The sequence below is a fragment of the Lycorma delicatula genome, chromosome 1 (assembly GCF_047948215.1).
Source record: "Lycorma delicatula isolate Av1 chromosome 1, ASM4794821v1, whole genome shotgun sequence".
Taxonomy (NCBI): Eukaryota; Metazoa; Arthropoda; class Insecta; order Hemiptera; family Fulgoridae; genus Lycorma; species Lycorma delicatula.
The window spans coordinates 378,220,141-378,243,261 of NC_134455.1; the positions used below are offsets into that span (position 1 = coordinate 378,220,141).

At 29.9% G+C, this 23,121-nt stretch overlaps 1 protein-coding gene across 2 annotated transcripts in view; it reads right to left on the bottom strand.

Moving 5' to 3' along the window:
- Positions 1-406: 406 nt before the first annotated feature.
- Positions 407-23,121, bottom strand: part of LOC142317299 (uncharacterized) — a 30,393-nt gene continuing 7,678 nt past the window's right edge. Inside the window, exons 2-4 of one of the 2 annotated variants that reach the window (XM_075353733.1) lie at positions 16,538-16,687; positions 10,154-10,291; positions 407-1,637 (exon numbers count right to left, since the gene is read on the bottom strand). In XM_075353733.1, the coding sequence (XP_075209848.1) occupies positions 612-1,637; positions 10,154-10,291; positions 16,538-16,684 (1,311 nt within the window). In that variant the 5' untranslated portion in view covers positions 16,685-16,687 and the 3' untranslated portion in view covers positions 407-611. Of the gene's footprint in view, positions 1,638-10,153; positions 10,292-16,522; positions 16,688-23,121 lie in introns of both variants that reach the window. The other variant, XM_075353732.1, reaches the window with a different exon arrangement.

Sequence of the window (23,121 nt, forward strand, 5' to 3'; positions counted from 1 at the left end):
CTGCTATGAGAATGTCATTTACAAAAAAAAATTTTACTGCAATTTCAATATCAGCAAACATCACTAACTTCACTCGCTAATCTCATCTAATTTAAAAACTATGGTAGGTCGACAGTTTTTTTTTTTTATATTTAATATCAGTGTGGTGAAAAGAACAATATATGCCAAGATTATTGACTTTTGAATGTGTGTTCGTTTTTCTAAATAATTACTGAATTTTTTTCATTTTTCCCTGTTGTCAAATAGTTTTCAATTCAATTTTAAATTTACAACATTTTTTTTTTTTAATTTATTAACAAATATATATTAATTAATTATCACATCATCTTTTACATTATTTATGACTTAAAATTTCTTAACATCAAATTTTCATTCAATTTATATGTATATTATTTATGCAGTTTAAATCATACTATTCAGATTACATTTTATTATAATATTGATATATCGTTTGATTTTAGTAACGTAAATTTGTTTTACCGTAAATTACTAATTTAGAAAAGATTTTTTTTTATTTTAAAATTTCAATAGCTTAATTTTTTAATTTCTCACAGTACAGGCGTTTATATGAATATCATATATTTCCTTCAATTTTCTCATTTTGAAAGAATTTATGTTTTATCAGTATGAATAGAAAGGTGCCTTTTTAAGTGACTATTCTTATTAAAAGGTTTCTGACAGAAATTGCACGTGAACCTTTTCTCACCAGTATGAACAGAAAAGTGTGCCTTCAAATTACTACTCCGATTAAAAGATTTCTGACAAATATTACATGTGAATTTTTTCTCACCAGTGTGAATAGAAAGATGTTTTTTCAAGTCACAATAATGATAAAAAGATTTTTGACAAATATTACACGTGAATCTTTTCTTACCAGTATGAATAGATTCATGAGCTTTCAAATTACTACTCTGATCAAAGGATTTTTCACAAAAATTACATTTGAATCTTTTTTCACCAGTATGAATAGACAGATGTCTCTTTAAAGTACAATTAAGATCAAAAGATTTTGAACAAATATGACATATGAACCTTTTTTCACCAGTATGAACAGAGATATGTTTTTTCAACTTATAATTTTGATAAAATGATTTTTGACAAATGTTACATGTGAATCTTTTCTCCCCTGTATGAAATGAAAGGTGTGACTTTAAATTACTACTACGATTAAAAGATTTTTGACAAAAATTACAAGTAAATCTTTTTTCACCAGTATGAAGAGAAAGATGCTCCTTCAAAGAAACATTTCGACTAAAAGACTTTTGACAAAAATGACATGAGAATATTTTTTCACCAGTATGAACAGTAAGATGCGATTTCAAATTACCCCTCTGATTAAAAGATTTTTGACAAAAATTACATGTGAATTGTTTCTCTCCAGTATGAATTGAAAGATGTCTTTTTAAGTGATTACGCTGATTAAAAGATTTTTGACAAACATTACACGTGAATTTTTTTCCATCATCGATCTTTTCCTCCATCCACAAGTTTCTGTTGCTGAACAAAACATCACATTTTTGTTTGCACACACCATTACATGTTAAGTTAGATTCATTACAAGTTAAGCATTTTGCTGTGGGTAAATTATCTTCTATGGTTTCCTCAATTGTGTCACCAATTGTTTCTACACCAAGATCCTAAAAGAAACAAAATATACATCCCAATTAAAATAAAGGCTTCATTAACTATACTATCTTCAAAGAATAGTTGGTGTTCTGCATGAAATTGTTATATATATATATATATATATATATATATATATATATATATAATATTTTAGAAATATATTTTCACTGTTCATCAAGTTCATATTTTTAAAATAAAAATTAAAAAAATTTTGCAGTTGACTTGCAGAAATTTTATATCCCTACCTTAAGTTTTCAGATTTTAGTAACTTTTAAAATTCTTTTAAAGTGCTTCAAGTGCTGGGATTCAGCTTACCTATCCTCTAAGTCCAAGAGCCCCTACCCCTCAGCACTTTGCTTTAATTGTGGCAAGGCTGGCCAAAAGAGTGTAAGGAAGGTTAAAGATGTGCGGCTTGCAAATATACCAACCAAGGACTGGTAGTAGTATTCAAAGCACAAAGAATAAGATTTCTACAAATTAACTCAAATAGGAGCTAGAGGTAAAATGATATGGTCTTAAGAGATCAGAAGATGAAAAAGGCTGACTTCATACTACGTCGTGAGCTAAATATAGTAACGGCCGCTGAAATTCATGGGTCTGCGATATAGACATCAACATCGCCATTACTGATGTCTAAGGTGCCTGCCAATAATTCATTCCGACAGTGGTCCAGGCTATGCCTGGATAAAAATATCAATGATGAAGATATTATATCTCCTTGAACTGATAGATAGAAATTTCAACCTAGCTTGGTCTACTAAGGGAACGATAGATAGCAAAAAATAGACAGTCAGTTGATTTGGAAGTTGAGAGTTCCAGCGTTCAAGTCCTAGTTTAAAGACAATTACTTCTATACGGATTTGAATACTAGATCGTGGATACCAGTGTTCTTTGGTGGTTGGGTTTCAATTAACCACACATTTCAGAAATGGTTAACCTGAGACTGTACAAGACTATACTTCACTTACACTCATACATATCATCTTCATTCATCCTTTGAAGTAATACCTGAACAGTAATTCCTGGAGGTTAAACAGGAAAAAGAAAAAGACAGTAAAAATCATCTTAGTAGGAGGTGATTTCAATACAAACAACCTGTTGGGGGCAGAACAGTGAATATTTATGAGGCAACTCTATGAGGCAATGGCCAAAGTGGGATTTGCCTGCTAAATCAAGGGGATACCCCCTTGATAATGCATCAAGAGGATGAGTTTACCTCCACAATGATGTAACTTTCCCTATGTACTAAACATGGTCTTATATGGTTTACATTCCCATATAAGACCCGTGTATTGAACATGAGTAGGAAGTCTTGATAGATGAAACTTTCAGATTACAGCACAATACTGTGCAATGTCAGTTCTTCTGAGAGTGTACAGCAGAAGGCCTCTTGTCTAGTCTAGTCTCTTGTCTAGCCAAGTTTTAGCTTCCTTTCAGGTCAAATTCCTGGCATGATCAGCAATACTGATCTCACAGATCAGGAGGGTCTCTCAGACCCTGATTGGGTTTTCTTAAAGAAGGCGTTTAATTCCAGCTGTCATCCTGTTTGTTGTTAAAATTTCTTTTAACATGGTGATGGTACCACCTGGTGATGAAGATATTCCATGTAAATTCATACAAAATACTTGACAATGGACAAAAGTCATTCATTCTAAACCTATTTAAAAGGTATTTGCCATTTATCCCAAATGTTCATACCAAAATATAAATATATATATCAGGCAGTGGTGATGCAACTTCTAAAGATTAGACAAAATTCAGCATTAGTATCACTGATATACTACTTAGGGAAATGTTTGAAAAAATGATGGTTAATGAATACCTAGTATGGTATTTAGATGTAAACAAATTATGTAACCTTACACCAGATTATAGAAACCATTGCTCTACTGTTGATCAAATGGTTTCAAAACTCAATATGGAACCAGACATATTCCACAGACCAGACACATACCTTCCACACTGAATTCTTGACAACTTATATGGAATGTCTCTATATGGAGAGATTATGAATTGTATGAATGAGGAAGCCTGCCTTTCTAATAGAACTATAAGAATTTGCTTATATATTGAAAAACTATAGAAACTTTAAAATTAAACTTTAAATTTGGAACCAAAAGTTTTTAATGTCACTGCAGGAGTCATCCCACAGCAACTTGTTGAACACTGTTATTAAAAATATCTTCTTAGGGAAATTCCCATAGAAATTGGTTTATTATGTTGAAAATTTGCTGATCTTCTAAGCAAGTAGCAATGCTGCAAAGTCCTATTAAAATTTACAATTAACAATATAATAGAAGATATAACTATAAATTACAGATTCTCGGTTGACAAAAACTATCTGTCCATTTTTGCAAGAAACGAGTATGTAACTGTTCACACATACTACCATATTAATTATAAAGTTATCTGGATCAAAGAAGTGAGATTTTTGGACATATGTTGAAAAAACATTAACATGGTGTGATCATACATTCCTTATTTGGTAGCTAGATGTAAAGGAAAATTATGAAACGTCAACCCAACAGCACTAGATTAAAAAATATATATATTTTTATCTATATACTAGCTGGTCAGACTAGCCAGAACCTGGACCCTCAGGGCCCAATGAACTCCAAAAGCCAACTTAGGTGCTTCTTGGAGCCTCCTGGGTGCATGGGGCTTACCCCACACCCACAGAGCTCACCATTCCCAGGATGCAAGGGGACAGTGCCTTGAACAACTGCAGAGCACGCTTAGTTCCCAATCCCATCTACCCAGAAGGTTCTGCCCCATACTGCTCATTATCCACATGATTGTGAAAATAATACTGATAAATAACAATTAAAGTATTCCACAAGTTCAAGTTTCTATAAACTTGACAGATTAAACAAAGACAGAATAATAATAAGTGTAACTAAAGTACACACACCTTTGACGACAAAAAATTCGAATTCATAACTTATTTCTTTGCCGTGGAAGCAGAAATATAATAATGGGGTAAAGAGATTAATCTTTTTTTTTTCCTTAATGAATACCTTTAATTTACATCACCCTCCTTGGGCATGAAGAAATAATGAATATTTTTAATATTTTAACCTTTAAGAGAGCTAGGGCCCCAGTGTGTGGCTTAAACCCTCCATGGTATAATATTAATGTAACCTGAAAATTTAAAAGTAATCAATCAATCGGCTGGTTCTTTGAGATTAAGTATATCTAAAAATCCCTTTTAGTTATGCCAAGAAACATGAGTAAAAATTTGTTTGTGATTGATAGAATAGCTTCTTTGTTTATCGTGAACAAACAAAAACCCTCTTCATTATATAATAGTATAGATATAGATTTTATTTGACATAAACTTAATTCTATTATTTTTGTAATATTACTCAGGGATTGGTTTGAATCATTCAGTTCAAACACAGATCACATAGTGATAAAAGACTCACAGTTCACTAATTCAATTCATTAAAATTTGTGCTTCAACTGGCAAATCTCCATTACTTCATATAAGTATATATATTTTTTCAAGATGAAATATATCTAAAAATCTTCTCACTTTTGCCAAGAAACATGCATAGAAATTTGGTTGAGATTGATAAAGTAGTATTTTTTGTTTATCTCGAATACAAAAACCCTCTTTGTCTTCAAATAGCAGTATAGATCTCATCATACTACAAATGAATTGATAAGCATACATAATTACTATCATTCAACAACTGTTTATATTAGGTTGGTTACAATTCTATATAACTGCATCAGATATCACTGATCACTGGTACTTTTTCACAAGTTCCAAGAACAGCCTCTGAGTGCTTCTTTTAGATTTTAAGTAAGATATTTTACCAGTCTGTTATGAAATAAAGTTTAATGTTGCCACAACCTTAATTATTCCATGCTTATTAAAAATATCCTTTCAAACTTGTTTAAGACAGACATCTGTACCTGCAGTATCTGAGACTTCCAGCAACCACACTCAAAACTCGATAGGCAATCCCAAAATATTGTCCTACTTAAAGTCTTTCCACAATTGTTGTTGGAATCTTCTAACCACAATATAAAAACTATTTGCATCAGTGATTTCACTTCCTTACATCACTTTCAACCCTGCCATTAACTTCATGTTACCTTCCCAGAAAAATTTCACTCTTTCCATCACCAGAAAATTATAAAAAATAATAAAATTTCACGTTACCTGGCAGAAATGATTTGTAAACACAGCAAATGGGGTTAAGGATGTGTGGAGCAAACTAAAAGTATGAAATAAAATACATAAAACTAGAGAAACTGCCTACATCCCAGTTTTTATACTGGAAACTGATCAGATAACAGAATCAGATAATTGAAAAACTTACTTTATTAATAATGATGCAAAAACTTCATTTTTGAATAATGACAGGGGGTCAAATGTTTAAGTCTTTTTGAATTTTTAACCTATTAAAAATATTTTGTTAAAGTTTTCTTTCATATAAACATCACTTGATTAGTCCCTCTCTTAAGTTTCTTCAGAAGGGATATTTATTTGACTGGTTTAAGCACATGGTATCTTTTTTCCTTGAGATAATCTCATCCAACTCAACAGGCATGAATAAGATTACAGTGGGCAATCTGATTTGAAGATTTCAATGGTACAGGAATTTTAAAGCTAAATTTGTGCTTTTGATTAAGATTTCAAAAAATAATACTTCTCAATTTTTTATTCAATACTTATTTATACATGTTAGTTTTATTAAGTAAGAACTGTTAGAAACGTAAATTTGTGGATTAATAATTATAATTAGTTCTGTTTATATTTTTTTCATTTTTTTACTTGTTTATTTATAACAACTCTACTTTACATACTATTTACTCAACAGCTCTACTGATGATGTTTATTCATCAATCAAAATGTCACCCTTGTTTTACATTTAAAGGAAATTTCCTGCAATTCATTTAAACAATTATAACAAAATAAATGTGTTATACCGTGGCCCACACTGGGCCCACACTGAAACCTAATTTGTATTACCCAAAGTAATACATTGTAATGGGTAGAGAGAGAAGCTTACAGAAAAAGAAAGAGAAAATGAATAAAGAAAATCTAGAAGAAACAACAAGAATTATTTCCAGGAAGAATTCATAGAAAAGTGCAGAAGTAGACAATAGAAATTATTACGCTTGAACAAATAAAAGGGCAGGTTGGGTACTGGTACTGCAGGTCAGGCCCTACACCAGAAGAAAAAAATACTGCTGAGAACCAGCACGGTTTTCAGTTTGGTATAGCGTGCAAGAACAAACGATCAAGAGTATGTCATGAGAATTCCATTTTTGGACAGTGGTTAAGTACAGAAAGCTATTTGGTGAGTTCTACATGAATAGGGGTCAAAATGGCATTAATCAATTATGAAGTGTAAGCTAGTTTTTTCTAAACATTAAAAAAGAATAATTCTTGCATAAAGTGAACTATTGATTTTGCAATTACCTTATTGTAGTGTAATCACTTGCTAATTCTGTATCAATTTCTTGGTTACAGTGTATAATAAATCAAAATTGTATTTTGCTATTTATAATTGACCTATTTTGTATAAGTTATCTAAGAGCAATAAATTGTATTTGTAAGAATTTTTTTAGGTGTGCAACTCTCAATATCCTTTTTTTTAAGAGGTGGAGGAACCCCACTTACGGGCACCTAAGACGTGTCAGGCTCACTAACAGGTTCTGCCAGTTATAACCAAGGGCATATGTATACCTGAGCACTACTTACTAAACCTCCACCCCTGGCTCCCCTTCCTGGCACTGCTTATAAAAACATTTCATCAGAAGAAGAGGGAATCGTACACACACACACACACACACACACACACACACACACACACACACACACACACACACACACACACACACACACACACACACACACACACACACACACACACACACACACACACACACACACACACACACACACACACACACACACACACACACACACACACACACACACACACACACACACACACACACACACACACACACACACACACACACACACACAGTCATAACAATCCAACAATGTCACACATCACACAAACAACACTACTGGAAACAACACATACAGCACGTCAAATACATACACAAACAACAGCACATAAGAACCTGCAGAAAACAGGAAAAGTTACTAACATCCACAACACCTACGTGTTACACACCCACACAGCCATCAAGACAGAAAGACCATCAAGATGTGCATTGTGTATAATTTTCATATATGCCATAAAAAATTACCAACATTAAATAACTTGTTAGTGGTTTTGAAAACAGAACGTAAGATTTGGGTTTGAATTTACATGTGGAATGTTAAGAAAATTCTTATGGAATATGGGTTTTAGGTGGAAGATTACTGCTGATAACCAAAAGTTGTTAGTGGTAAAACATGACATTCTTTTAAAACACGTAAATTATTTGCAAAATTTACAGAGGTATAGAAATGATGGTCGAGTAATTCTTTTTTCTGACGAGTCCTACATTTATTTAACAAAAAGTTTTGGTTGGACTGATGACTCTGTTCATGTTACAAGAAACCTATATCAAAAGGACAGAGCTTGAAAATGGTGCATGTCAGAGATGAAACTGGAGAAATCTCTAAAGTTCTTTTAATATTCAATTCTGGTCAGAAACAGGGGGTGATTACTATGACGATATGAATGCCAAAAACCATGAAAAATGGCTGAAAACAAAATTGATTCCAAATAGATTTTTTAAAAAAAAAGCTTGGTACATGAAAAATATGTTTCTGAAAAGATAGTGAACCACCCATCACATCTGTTTATTGATTTAATTACATTTAAATTATAAATGTACTAGCTACCCATTGCAACTTTGCTCACGCTATATGGTTACTTGCATTACATGTAGCGGCCAATCTTTTTATTTTATGTAAGTAGCAACTGGAGGCAGGTGCAGCCAGTCACACATACAGTAACAGTGGCTGTGTTGGTTGAACCACAGCGCGTATAGCTTCATACCTGCTAGAAAACTGGAATTTAAAAAAAACAGAAATGGTTTTCAAATATTTATCTGAAATATTTTTTTCCTTTTTTGGACAAAACAAGTCCGTTAGAGCAACTAACTACAGAAATCTAACTAAGGAACTATATTATGTCTTGGCATGTTGAAGTGACAATTTTCTTGTCACTTCAACATTGTGGGACAATTTTTCTTTGGAAATAGTAAAGGAGAAACTGTAAATAGATATAAAGCAAATTTTTAAATGCGGCATGTTTTTTAATTAACGAACTGAAAAAGCTTAGACTCAATCCAAAAATGTTCTCTTCAACTAGATGAGGCTATGGCATATACAACTTGTAAAAGCCTGATGCTCACCAACATTTTTAGAAGTGTTGTCTTGTGATTTGTTAACCCTGCATGGTCTGCCTGTTCACCCTAATTCTTCATTTCTGATTTTTTTTTTTTGTTTGGTTTGTAGGGATATTTAGAAGAAACATGATTTAAAACTGTATACATGAAATATCTCAAAGCTTTAGGGGAGTTAAAAGAAGTCATAACTGAAGAGGCTGCAGCCACTGATGGATATCTAATGTATCATGTATTTCAAAGTTCAAAACACAACTGAAACTATTTATTGACTGAAATGATGGCCAACTTAAAGATATCTTGCTCAAGGTAATAAAAGGCATGATTTTTTACATCTTAAGATTACCATCTCCTGACAATAATTTTTTTAAATATGGGAGTTGGCTGTTAAGTCTACCCTGAATTAAAAGAAATTTTTTTTTTTTACATAACTAAAACAAACTTAAAAATAATTACATTTAAATTTTAGGATGAAAATACTTTGAACATCAAAATGACTAAAAAATCTTCAAATTGTCTACATGTGAATGTTACAACAATGTAATCTTGAGTTTAATAATACTTTTGTTCTGGAAAACCTTACAACCACATGAATTTTTTTTCTCAAAAAAATATCATCAAAATCTGTCTGATGAGATACTACGGTTTGAACAAAAAATAAAAAAACTCCATTCAGGGATATCATCCTCATTTACTTTCTGAAATCAACTGAAAAAAAAATTACACTGGCAGACTTCAAAATTATTTTTAAATTAAGCCACCAAGTGCTGTCAACTGATGTAAAAACAGCTGATTTCCAGTAAACTGTATCAACAAATTCTCCAAAATCTGACATTCTTTTCTGGATAAAAGAATGAACCATTAAGACTTACTTGGAGGTTGTCATATTTATTTTTACATTAATGTATTATGTTCACAGCAAAGTTTAAATCCTGTTATTGAAAAACTAGTGACAAAGTAATTTACATTTAATTTAGTATTAATTTACGTGAAATGTATATGTATATAATCTACATGTTAAAACTTATAAATTGCTAAAAATAATCCACTGGTAAAAAATAAACTGATTTCCAATCAAACTATTAACAAATACCTGAAACGACTGCAAACAAAATGATTCACACAGAAAGTAAAAAATATATATTTTTTTAATGCCAATTTTAATAAAAAATAGATTTCAAACAAACTTATACCTTACCACTTCTTCCTGTTTTACATCTACTTGTTCAAATTTAATTGGTACAATATCAAATTTAGCAGCCTCTAATGATGAGTTACAGTCTCCTATATCAAGTGGATCTTTTTCTAATAGTACTAAACGCGATGCAGCATCTTTCTGCAATATAAAAAATATATAAAACTAAATAAATTTATATACACACCAGTAAAATAAAATAATTTTTGCACATTAAAACTTTGGAATCCCGTTTTTAATTCCTTACACAAAGTAAGTTTTGCCTAATTTTAAGTTCTCTCTTTGAAATAGCTAAGCCAAATTTAGCTAACTATTTGGAGAATGGAGAACTTTTGGAGTGAATTTGTGAAGGCTATACCATTTAAATATATGAACTGTTTGTCTCTTTTTATTCTATTAGGGGTATTAAAATAAATCCTTTCATAGTGGCGGCTTACATCCTAAAAGCATAGATTAAGAAGACAAATGGCTGTTTCATCCTATGATAAAAATTAGAACCACACACTTTGCTTGTTGGAAACAAATTACCTGATTCCAATATTACATGCACATTGTAGTGAATTATTTTATGTAATCAAATTCTCATGCAATATGCCCTATCTAAAAGTACTAAAGAATCTAGAAAATTTCTTTAAGGTCTGAGATTCAGTGAAGGAAAATCCTTCCTGTTGATCATCTTGCTGTGTTACAGAGGAAGCAATGATTGTATATATTAACAATTGTTAGTATTAGTAATTGAAGAATGAAGGAACCGAGTTACTCTTGATATAAGGAGATTCCCCATTAAAAATGCCAACAGCTGCCTTAGGGGGTTGATGAGCAGAGGTGGGTAAAGGAAACTCTATTACCAGGGGTGAGGGATGGGAAAGTACCCTAAAAGCAGAGAAATTTCTTCAGGAGTTAAGGAAGTAAAATACTGAAGGCAACAGAAAACAGTTATATAAAAGGCTGAGAGATAATTCTTTGCATTAAGCTATGATGTTGCTGGCTTCTTCTGCTAAATATGCTGGATTAAAAGTAACTTCTCATTCAGAACTAGAGCCAAAACTACTTTAGTAAATAATTAACAATTAAAACTTACCTTAAAAATTAAACAGATCTAAAAAGTCTATGAGGTATGCTAAATGAGAAATAAAACCAAAATAAAGACAATATTAAAAGGCATATAAACAGTATACACGGGCAAAACATATTATAGGATTAATCAAATATTTAAATATAGATGCACAGTCTTAAGAAACAACAAGACATTGGATAACATCATTGTATTGTTTCCTAAAATATTATGAATGTTAGCCTCGAATTTAAATCTCCGACGCAATGCCGAATAACAAATACAATTCACAAGTATATAGTGTACCATCAGATGGCAGTTGCAGCTAACACAAACAAGTGTATCAATCTGAGTCATGAGATGTCCAGTATGCCCTATTCACAAACAGCAAATAATAACCTCCTCTTGACGGCAACACCTGGATGAAGTATTCCATGGTGACGTAGTGTTCTTAACTAGATGAAGTTTATTGTCGAAGGTGCATTCCATTCACTTTGCGACTCATCACAAACCACCCTCTTCAGAAAACAGACAAGATCATCATCAGAAACAGCCTCTTTTGCCGCACTATCAGCATGCTCATTGCCTGAAATTCCCATATGACAGGGATTCAGTAGAAGCACACATTTGTATTACGTAGTCATTTCAGAAATAATAGACTACATTTCACCGACTACTCTGTAGTTCATTTTAAGATAATTATTTTATATAAATTATTACTAAAATTCTTTTATTAAATTAATATTTTAGATGGGGTTTTTATGTATAATCTAAATTCAATATTTAAAAAAAAAAAATGATGAATCCTACATTAGTGACATCTAATCTGAACAGGGTGTTCAGAGTAGGTGTCACTAATCACTTGCAAGGCACTAATGGAATCTGAACAGACAAGTACATGTTGATATCTTGGGCTAATTATTTTTAAGACCTTATTAATAGCACATAGATCTGCAAGGAAAAAACAGGCAATGCTGGTAAGGCCAAACATGTATGTTCTATTGCTGACCGTAAAACCACATCCAACAGAGTTATCATGTTTAGAGCCATTTGTATGAACTACAGCATCAGGATCCATGTTATTTACTATATTATAAAATTCTTCAAGTAAAATAACCGAATTCATGTACTTTCTATGGTATCAACATATACTTTAGAAAAACATAATTGACATATAATTTAGAAAAAGAAAGTGTAAAAGTGTTGAAAGGGAAAAAATTTAGTTAAAATTCAAATTTGTTTCAGTGACTCATTGATTCATCTCATCCCATTGATGTTTTCTAATATTCTGTACAGTTTGTTTAGTAACTTTCAATTATTGTATATGTGTATATTTCAAACATAGGCATACTTTAATCATTGTAAAGCTGTGTGTTTCATGTTATCTAATGTTCATGAATGTACCTGTGAATGAAGAAACATTTTGTAGTAGCTGTATTTTTCATGTTTTCTAATGTTCTGTACAGTTTATTACTGTAAACTTTCAATCATTGCACATATTTTTCCTCCATTTAGAAATAAATTATTACTGTAGTTAACAAGATTTGTTTTATTTTTTATAAAATTTAAATTGTGGAATTTTCATACAGGATCACTTCTTGTTTATTTAATACAGCTAATTAAAAGTAAAAATTTAATTTTCTTTTTTAAAATGAATTGTTTTTCTTTAAAACCTTTATGTAATTCTGAGACTGTTATACTGGAAATTTTCTTTATTTTCTTAAATTTATTACTTCTGTTTGTTTTACATAACAGCTTTTATTTCTTCTGCAAGTTTAAGTATATTGCTGCAAGTTACATGTAACTTTTAGTGTTCACCTGTTCTTACTGGGAAGAAAAGCAATCTTGAATAGATCCATGGATTCAGTATCCAACAGGATTAAAATACTAACCTGAATCCTGGATGCAATAACATTAAAAATATATAATCTGATTATTACATTTAATAATTTTTAAACTGAATATTTTCTTCATTTTAAGATTATTATTTTATATAAATTATTACTACAATTCTTTTATTAAATTCAATCTATTTATAAAATTAATATTTTAGTTGGGGTTTTTATGTACATATCTAAATGTTTGAAAAACGATATAATTCTTTCTATAACTTCATAGTAAAACATTCTTTTTACTTTCTGTTTTATATTAACTAAGCATTTTATACCTTTTGAAAAATCTGACTACCTTCAGTTTATAAATTCTAAATTTATAAAATTCAATATTTTTGATTGAATAAGTTTTTTTTTTTAATAATGAAATTTTTTGAATTCATTTTTGTTCTGTGGTGCAAACTTTTCCCATGAACTGAAGCAGTGTATATAATAATATGCCATTTCACAAGAAAAGGGGATTACATTAATTTGTTACTTCACATTAACTGTTCCAGTCTTTCTACAAGCTTGATAAATGAAAGCCCATGAACTACATGAGGCAACAACCAACAGTTGCTTTCTCCAAGTGATGAAGCCAGTCCAGTGGTAAACGGAATAAGTTTTCATTTGGCGAACTGACACACAACCATATATTTAACTTGGTAAAGAAGGCAGCAGGAAACCAAATCATTCATCCCTTTCCCTAATAAGCCTGGTATGGTACATCTGTTTTTGAGAATAGCTACTTAATTTTCTTTGTGATTTGCAAACTTATGTCTGGTCACCTTTTATTCTCATTAAAAGTAATGAATAGAATTAATCTCTTTCCTTTTTAAATGTAATTTAAATTCATGGGTGATTTCTGTTATATGCTTTAAATATTGTAGAGATTTGTAATACTTGAGAATCACTTTCTAAAAATGCTTATACAGTTTTCAAATTGATTGTTTGCAGATAATTTTTGATTACGATTGTTATAAACAAATACACCAATTGCGAATCAGAAATATTTAAAAAGATTCCCAAATAGAAATATTTTAAATCTAAAACCAAAATCCTTTGCAGCTGTATTTTAATGCTTATGCACAACTGGTTCTTTTCCATTCTGTTCATGTCCTATTTATTGCAAAGAACAATGTCGATGAAGAGTAAAATATAAATTGGCAACTTCAATGTAGCCTAGATCTCAGTACTAGATGAATTTCAAATTGCAAAGAATTAGAAACAAAATTTCCAATGCAGTTGAAATTATACAAAATAATCCTGATACATTAAGAAGACCATCGCAAGGAATTATAAACTGAGCAGAAAAATGTGTAAACAACAGACAGTTACTATAGTAACAGTAACTGTTACTATAGTAACTGATTATAATTTTAATATTATAATATTAAAATTATAATCCTTAATAGTTGTTTTATTTTAATGATCTCTAGATTGTTTCAATATATCCTCCAATATTGAAATGATTCGTGTTTTGACCTAAAATTAAAACAGAGTATTTTTGGACCCCATGACAGTTTTTTTTTTGTATATATAAATTCTATATAAATTATAAGTGGAATTTCCTCAATTTTTCTTTATGTTCAGTTGACATTACTTACAAATATTTTATAAGAATTCTCTACAGGATTTTTTGTTGAAAACGTTTTTTGTTGAATACCAATTTTTTGTTTTATAATAATTTTATAAAAAATTACTAGATTAACAGTTATTGGACCTGTTTTATTTAATCTGTCAAGTTAAAAATCATATGAAAGTATTAAATTAACACTTAATTTAAGTTTAAGGTATTTCAGTATGGTTTCACTTTTTTACTCTTGGAGCAGAAATCACTCAAGCTATAACTTGAAAATTAAGCATTCCTTTCTATCTCTTCAGAGACAGCCTGTGTATAATTTCTGTTTGTTTATTAGTTTGTTTAAATAAAAAGGTTTGTCAGGTGTAAATCAACCCAGATTTTTTTTTGAGCCCAGCAATTATCTGTACTTCCTTCTTTGGTTTTTTAGTTTATGTATGGTAAGTTAGTTTTTACAATATGAAGGAATAAAAAAGGCAGAGTATATGAACTAGATTTATATGAGTGACTAAGGAGAATGGAAAAATGCATGGATGCATTTTTAAGTGGATCCACTTTCAAAATTTATTGCAGCAAAAAAAAAATAATGATCTAAAATCTTATTAATAAAATTTTTCATCCCCAAAACATTTGTTTCTCCCAAAGTTTATTTCAATCACTGAACATCATGCACAAAAGCATGGCAAAAATAATTTAGAGATAAGAAACTGTACCCCTCTGATAATATTGTCCCATTTTTGCGGCTTGATAAGGATACTGAGAGATTGACAATTTAGAATGTTTATATAATTACAGTTCATTGGTTTAAAATCATAAGTTAAACAAGATAAATCAAATAATGATAATGGTAATAATAATAATAATCGACAATAATAAAACAATTAATGAAGAATAGTAAATAAACAAATATTAATCATAGTAATCACAACTACAATAATAGCTACAGTAAACAATAATAATATTAAACGTCAGTACAAAGAAATAATCATAAATGTCAATAAACAGAAATTACATACAGAACAGAATGTAAAATAACTGTCAGGATTTATTTACAGGTACATAAATAAATAATGAAAACCAGAATTCAGTCCCATTGACAAAAGGTATAGCATGATCGCTAGTCCTAACACTTTTAACCACTAATCTTGTATTAATAACAGTACAATAAATATGATAAGTATAGAGTTCTTTCACTGCAAATACCTTTGGTGTTCACAAATAAAACTACCCCAACAATTTATGAATGAAATTTAGTAAATTAACTCTTTCACTTACAGTTTTACAGAAATTCACAGAACCATTTCTTGTTTTCGTGTACTTGGAATTACTCGTGATGTCACCTCAGTTGCATTGAACTAATTCACACTGAAAATTCATCCTTCACTGTCCTCCTAACAGAATGCTCTCACTGACTGACATCTCGCAGACTCTCCTCACTGAACTGAAATTGTAGCATTTTGCCAGACTGGTTCGCAGAACTGGTCTTCCCAGTAGTATTTATACTCCTATCTTCTTTACCAACTTGACCAAACTCAACTCGAAGCAAGAGAACAATCGACCAAGCCCTTTTGTCTGCATTCATTCCTTGCGTTGGTCCAGTAACTCTTCTCACAGTACAAACATTTGTTTATTGTGTCGGTGGCAGTATTACAAAGGACCATTTTTAAATGGACCTGTTACCTTTACTAAAAAGGTTCTTTCAGCCCTTTTCTGGATTCCTCCCATTATTAAATTTTCGACTATTTTCTTCTTAATTGGTAGAAATCCTTTACTCAGGTCTGTTATACCGGTCTTGTTACAATATACATACTTTTTAAATTAAAAAAAAAATTGAACTTGAGTGCAAATTAGCTATGAATACTGACATTTAAAAAACTTACACACTCAGATATTGCAGAATCTTCTATCTGACCAACAGGTAGAAATAAACATTCTGTTTCATCGCTTTCTTCCTGTTTGATTTCAACTTTAATTTCTGTGCACAATGGACTATTATTAAAATATGATTCATGAATCAAAGCATTCATTATCTGAAAAAAATGCAGTCATTAAACATATAATACACTAAAAGTTGATGCACATAAAAAATTATCTTTATTAAAAATTTTTTTTTTAAATACTAACTGAATAAATGGCATAATATATCAAATATACTATTATAACATTCCCTTAAGAGGTTTCTTAACCATTTTCAAATTAAGTTCACTAACTACACCACCAATGACTCTATTGACAAAATATATATATATATATATATATATATATATATATATATATGTATACAAACCTGAATAAAAACTATGAAACAATTTTCTGGAAACATATTTCTGAATCAGGAAGTGTTATTTTTAATGAATCATAATGTTAATAATGTAAATAATCATAATGGAATCATAATGAATTTAATGAATCATAATGTTAATAATGTATTTTTAATGAATCATATATGTTTCTTCAGGATTACCAAGAAAGTTATAATAATTCTCTAGAAAAATAAAGCAACAAATATTCATTTCATAAAGTGACTAATAATTAAAATTGACCTTCTTTATATAATCAGTATGACTTGCACAATAACAAATTTATAATTATGTCAAAAATTGAAAAATGCTGCAGCTGCTACAAAAAATACTATATTCACTACTAACATATAATGGTACAATATAGTTTCAAATATCTAAATTTTTACAAATATTTATTAAAAAAATATTTTTTGTTAAAGATTTTCTTAAATTCAAAGGAATATCAAACAGCTATGCTAAACAATTATGGAAAAATAATGTAAACAAATAGTCGATAAAATAAATCTAAAACTGGATTGCTCAATTTGATTATTAAAACAATCAACAGTAGATATAGAAGAATTAGAAAAAATGTAAATATAAAACAAAACTAAAATAATTAAAAAGAATGTACATAATAATAAATAATCAATTATTGCAAAACACTACAAAAAGAGTATTTCTGTATACTCTGAAGTGAGGAGCTGAAATCTAAACAACTTCAGACCTAAACCCATTTAGTCTGCCAACTTGCACTCTAACCTGAGATCCTTATAGTGTTAAGATAAGATATACATCTCGACAAAGCCAGAGATAGTATGAACCAAAAGCAATTATCAAATATTTCTTACATTAAACAAGGTAAAAAAATGTCTTACATTATTAAAGAAAACTTTCACAAAAATAAATTTATACATTAAATATTTAAAAATATTATTAGCTGACAATACCTAATGTAATTTTTAACAAAGAGTTTTACGCATCACTATTAATAAAATTTAATTTTAATAACATTCTTTAAACTTTTGTTTCTAATAAACTTTTTTTGAACAGTTTCCAGGCAATGCTTGATCAGTGCTGGTTTCTGTAGTCTTCTGTATTTAATATTAGAAAAAAGTTTCTTTATTCTAGTTTACGTATACATATTTTAGTTTTATCTGGGCATCCTGAATTGCAACTGTTATACTAACAAATTATTCCAAATATATTCTTGAAAGATCTTTTCACATTATAGTATCTTATCGATAAGGAGACCAAAGCACCATAAATAATTTTCTGTATAAATTTCATTGTTATTTAGCTCAAACTTTATGTTCTCAATAACTTATTAATATTTGTGAAAATTTTTATTATTTTAATAATAATATTTTATTCAATATATTTGTGAAGAAAGTTATAAATATTATTCAGAAATGTGTTAAATATCACATTAGGGTCCTGTACATTTCATCCATACATAAAATAAACATATTATCAGTAGATTTATAATGAAACAGTTTTAACTTAACTGTTATAGAATCTGCATTCAAGTATTAAAAATATAAAACAATAAAAAACTGGTTCAATAACAAAGGCTTACAGAACTCCTATTCATGTTAGCTCTCACTTTAAGTGACAACTGATTCAATACTCTTAAACTACACTGTTTCTTGTTCTCTTCAGAGTTTTCTAAATAATATTTAACTAATTTATGAGTCGTAGTAAAATTGAAAAGTTTATTCTAGAGAAGTTTCTGTAGAACATGCTCAAATCCTTTGGAATTTTATCTACAATCTATTTATGTAATAAAATGAAAGTGATTTTAAAGTACTGTTACCAAGTTCTTCATAATATCATATGGTTTTAACAATTTTTTTTTCTAAAAACCTGTTTAGTTTGGGGGCTTATTCATTTCCGACATATATTAGCTTGACTAATTGTGGAAGACAATCTGGAAAGGTGTAATTATTTATACAAGGAATAATTAAATTTTCTTAATAGAAGGAAGGACATCTTAACAGAAGGCAAGTGATACAAATAGAGTGATACTTATTTCAATTATTCTACATAAAAAAAACCAAACCTCCCCACACAAACACAGTTATTATTTAAAAGCTATTAAGATACTCCTACTATTATTATTATAGAAATTATTGTGCTAGATAATGAGGAATAATGGTATCCAACAAGTTAATTTATCATTAGCATATTAGATGGCAATTAACATATTTGGTTTGCAACATTATGTTACAATTGCAATCAATATATTGATTGCAATAATAGCAGATTAGACATTGGTAAAAATATTTACTAAAATATAAATCAAGATTCTGCTAGAATCTTGAATTGTGACAAAACTCAAGACAACAGGTAATTTCATAATTGTGACATCAAAGATGTCTAGTATAAGAAATCTAATTAAAATAATACAGACATTACAATCTCTTATAAGACATCATATCATCAAATGATAATTTTAATTAAAAAATATATAATGATTCAACTTATTTTCCAAGAATTGATAAGATGGTTGTTATAGTAATAATAATAAACATAGTTATATTATTATTATTATGTTTTTAAATCACCTCACACTGACTTGTCTTCCTGAATTATAAATATATAGTCACACACAAACACACCAGGCAAAATGTGAGAAAAAATAACTAAAACATGTTGATATAAATAAAAAATCACTTTGACATGAACTTTGGTGACAAAACTGTTCACTAATAAATTGGGTGGCCGACTACAGAACTGGGTGGTAAAACTGCAAATGTTACTAAATAATCAGGCTTTATTTAGGCATGGAAGAGGTGACTTCTTTCTTTTTTCTGTTTAGCCTCTGGGAATTACCATCTTTGTAACTAATATACTTCACAGGATGAATGATGTTTGGGGATAATTGGGAATTAAGCTATTCGGTCGCCATATTCAAAAAATTAAATACCTTGAATCTTCAACTCCAAGGAGGGTATACACATAATTGGATACTAGTGATAAAGTTTAATGCTTTTTGTAGAAAATTGGAATTGTAGACCAGAAATTTAAAGCAAAAAAAAAAAGAAGAAATGTTTGTAAATGTGAATCAATGTGTTAAAACTTATAAGGCTGACGAACAACATGTGAAAGTTGTTTTTTTTAACCATTGAAAATCACTTAGCCATGCTGGCAAAGAATTTTAAAAAGTATTTTCTTTCTGATGACAACTTGATAGCAAGTGGGTAAAAGTGGGTTAGGGATCCACTTCAAAATGCTCCCGAAGGGCTCTCAACTGCCGAAGAAGAATTCTTCTTAGACTTCACGGCAAAAGGTGAAATTAAAAGACAATTTAGTAATATATCACCCTTTGAATTTTGGGTATGGATGGATGATGAGTTTTCTGCAGTGAAAACAAGAGCATTTCATATTTATCATTTAAACATCCTACTTTCACGAAACTGGATTTTCTGCAGTGGCTGCTTTGAAGACAAAATATAGATCTCAGCTAAATATAGAAAAAGAACAGTGTCTATTTCTAAAATTAAACCTTCCTTCAAAAAAACTTTGCCCTGCAAGACAGGCCCAAAGGAGTCACTAATAATTATTAAACTTGTTTTTAATTTAGTATTGATAAGTTAATTATTAATACATTGTGCAATATTGACACGATCATATTTATAAGTGTATTATATCAGTGTAAATGTTTTTTTTTTTTATTATTATTTATTATATCAGATTGTATTTGTTTTGCTTTCCTTTTAGTAAATTAATAAATTTTTTAATATTTTCTTTTTGATATGCTCGCACCCCCATTGAGTTTTATCACCCGCCCCTGTGGGGTGTGCCTCCCACTTAGGGAGGCACACCCCACAGGTTGAAAAACCTTGCGTTACAGTGATGTTATAAACTTTCTAAATTTTATTTTATTTTTTTAACTACATTTTTATCTTTCTGTAGGAATTATATGCAAATAGAAAAATAATTGTTATTTTATATTTATTCAGGCTAATAACAATGATAAACATAATTTTTATTTCCTAACATGCGATACATGATTTTAACCTGTTTTTTGATGCTGAAAACGAATATGAACTAAGAATTTTTCTAACACCCTCTAGTTCAGAAAAATTGTTTAATTTTAATTAAAGGATTTTTTTCATTTTTCAACGTATAATTAGCATTTTAAGCTCCTATATTGTATTTTATTAGCTCATTTTTTATGTTTAACTCCGTTAATATAATTTATAAGCTATAAACAAACAATACTAGACAAAGAATTAAATCATACCATAGTCACATATTATGACATCATATCTAATACTGAAGAGTGAGCCTTCATGGACAAGATTAATCATGTCTGTGCAGGTCAAAACATGTAACTGAAAACACAGCTGTGTAGTTTGTATTAAGCACTGGATTTAGGAATGAATTAATTTTGTTCACTCTTATTGCTGTCTTAAGTTTGTTAACAGTGCAGTGTCATAATGCCTCGAAATTGTGTAAATAATGAGGATGCCTTCTGTTATGTTCGTGGTGAGTTTACTGTAAAATTAAATAGAAAAAACATTACACCTTTAATTAAAAAAGCATATCATTTGTACTTTCGGTGTAAAATTGGTGATCAGAATAAGATGTGGGCTCCTCATTTAGTATGCACTAATTATTCTGTATATTTAAGAGGATGGCTGAAAGGTCCACGGAAGGCTTTGCCATTTGGTGTACCTTGGTTTGACAAGAACCAAAGGATCATGTAACCGACTGTTACTTTTGTTTAACAAGAGTGTCAGGAATTTCTAAAAAATCTAAACAAACTGTAAAATATCCTTCATTGCAATCTGCAATCAGGCCTGTATCTCACACTGAAATTATTCCAGTTCCTGAGCCGCCTGTAAATGTATGTTTCGAAAGCAGTGATGAAGAATCAGGCAGTACTGAAGAAGACAACAATGATTTTGATTTTGAATTATCTTCCAATAAGACACATCTTATGTCACAAGGTGAATTAAATAACTAGGTTAGAGGTTTAAATTTATCAAAAAAATCAAGCTGAACTGTTTTGGATCAAGATTGCAAGGTTGGAATTTACTTCAAAAAAATACAAAAATTTAAGGCTTTTGATGCAAACAAAAAGAACTTTCTCAGTACTTCATTGATGAAAATTATTTGGTTTATTACACAAATATTGATGAGCTTATTTTGTACATAGGACAAGTTCATAAACCTGAAGACTGGTACCTTTTCATAGATTCATCCATGTATAGTTTAAAAGTGGTTGTACTACACAATGGTAACAAATATCATTCAATACCAATCGTTTATGGTATTAATTTGAAAGAGACATACGATGTGATGACAAACTCTTGAAAAGATAAATTATAAAAAACATAGCTAGAACATATGTGGTGATTTGAAAGTTATAGCTATTTTTGTTAAAACCCATGCCTAAACATGGGTTTTCTTTGTAAATGGGACAGCCAAGCTAAGGATAAACATTATGTTACCAAAGAGTGAAAGAAACGAGACAACTTAACTGCAAATGGGAAAAATATTATTCATGAGCTCTTAGCTGAACCCAAAAAAATATTTTTACCCCATCTTCATATCAAGCTAGGACTAATGAAAAATGTTGTAAAAGCAACAAAGAAGAACAGTCCCAGATTTCTGTACATCGAGCAGAAATTTCTGAATGTAAGTGAAGGAAAAATTAAAGGAGTATTTGTTGGTCCTCAAATAAAAGAGCAGTCAAAGATGATGTATTTAACTCAATATTAAATAATGTAGAAAGGGCAGCTTGGGCTTCATTTAAAGATGTTTGCAAAACTTTTCTCGGCAAACAAAAATCCGACAATTACCACGATATTGTTAATCAACTTTTTACATCATACAGAACTATGGGATGTAATATGTCTTTGAAAATACATTTCCTCCACTCACACCTGGAATTTTTACCCGGACAACCTTGGAGAGATAAGTGACAAACGAGGTGAACGTTTCCACCAAGACATTTCAATGATGGAAAGCCTCTATAAAGGGAAATGGAATACTAACATGCTAGCCGATTACTGTTGGACATTAATTCAGGATATGCCTGAGACTATTTACAAAAGAAAAGCATCAATTTATAGAAAAACATTAAAAATACATCCAAATATACTTACAAAAGTTACATGAATCAAATACATCTGTAAAATATATTTCTATGTACTAGTAACACATTGTTC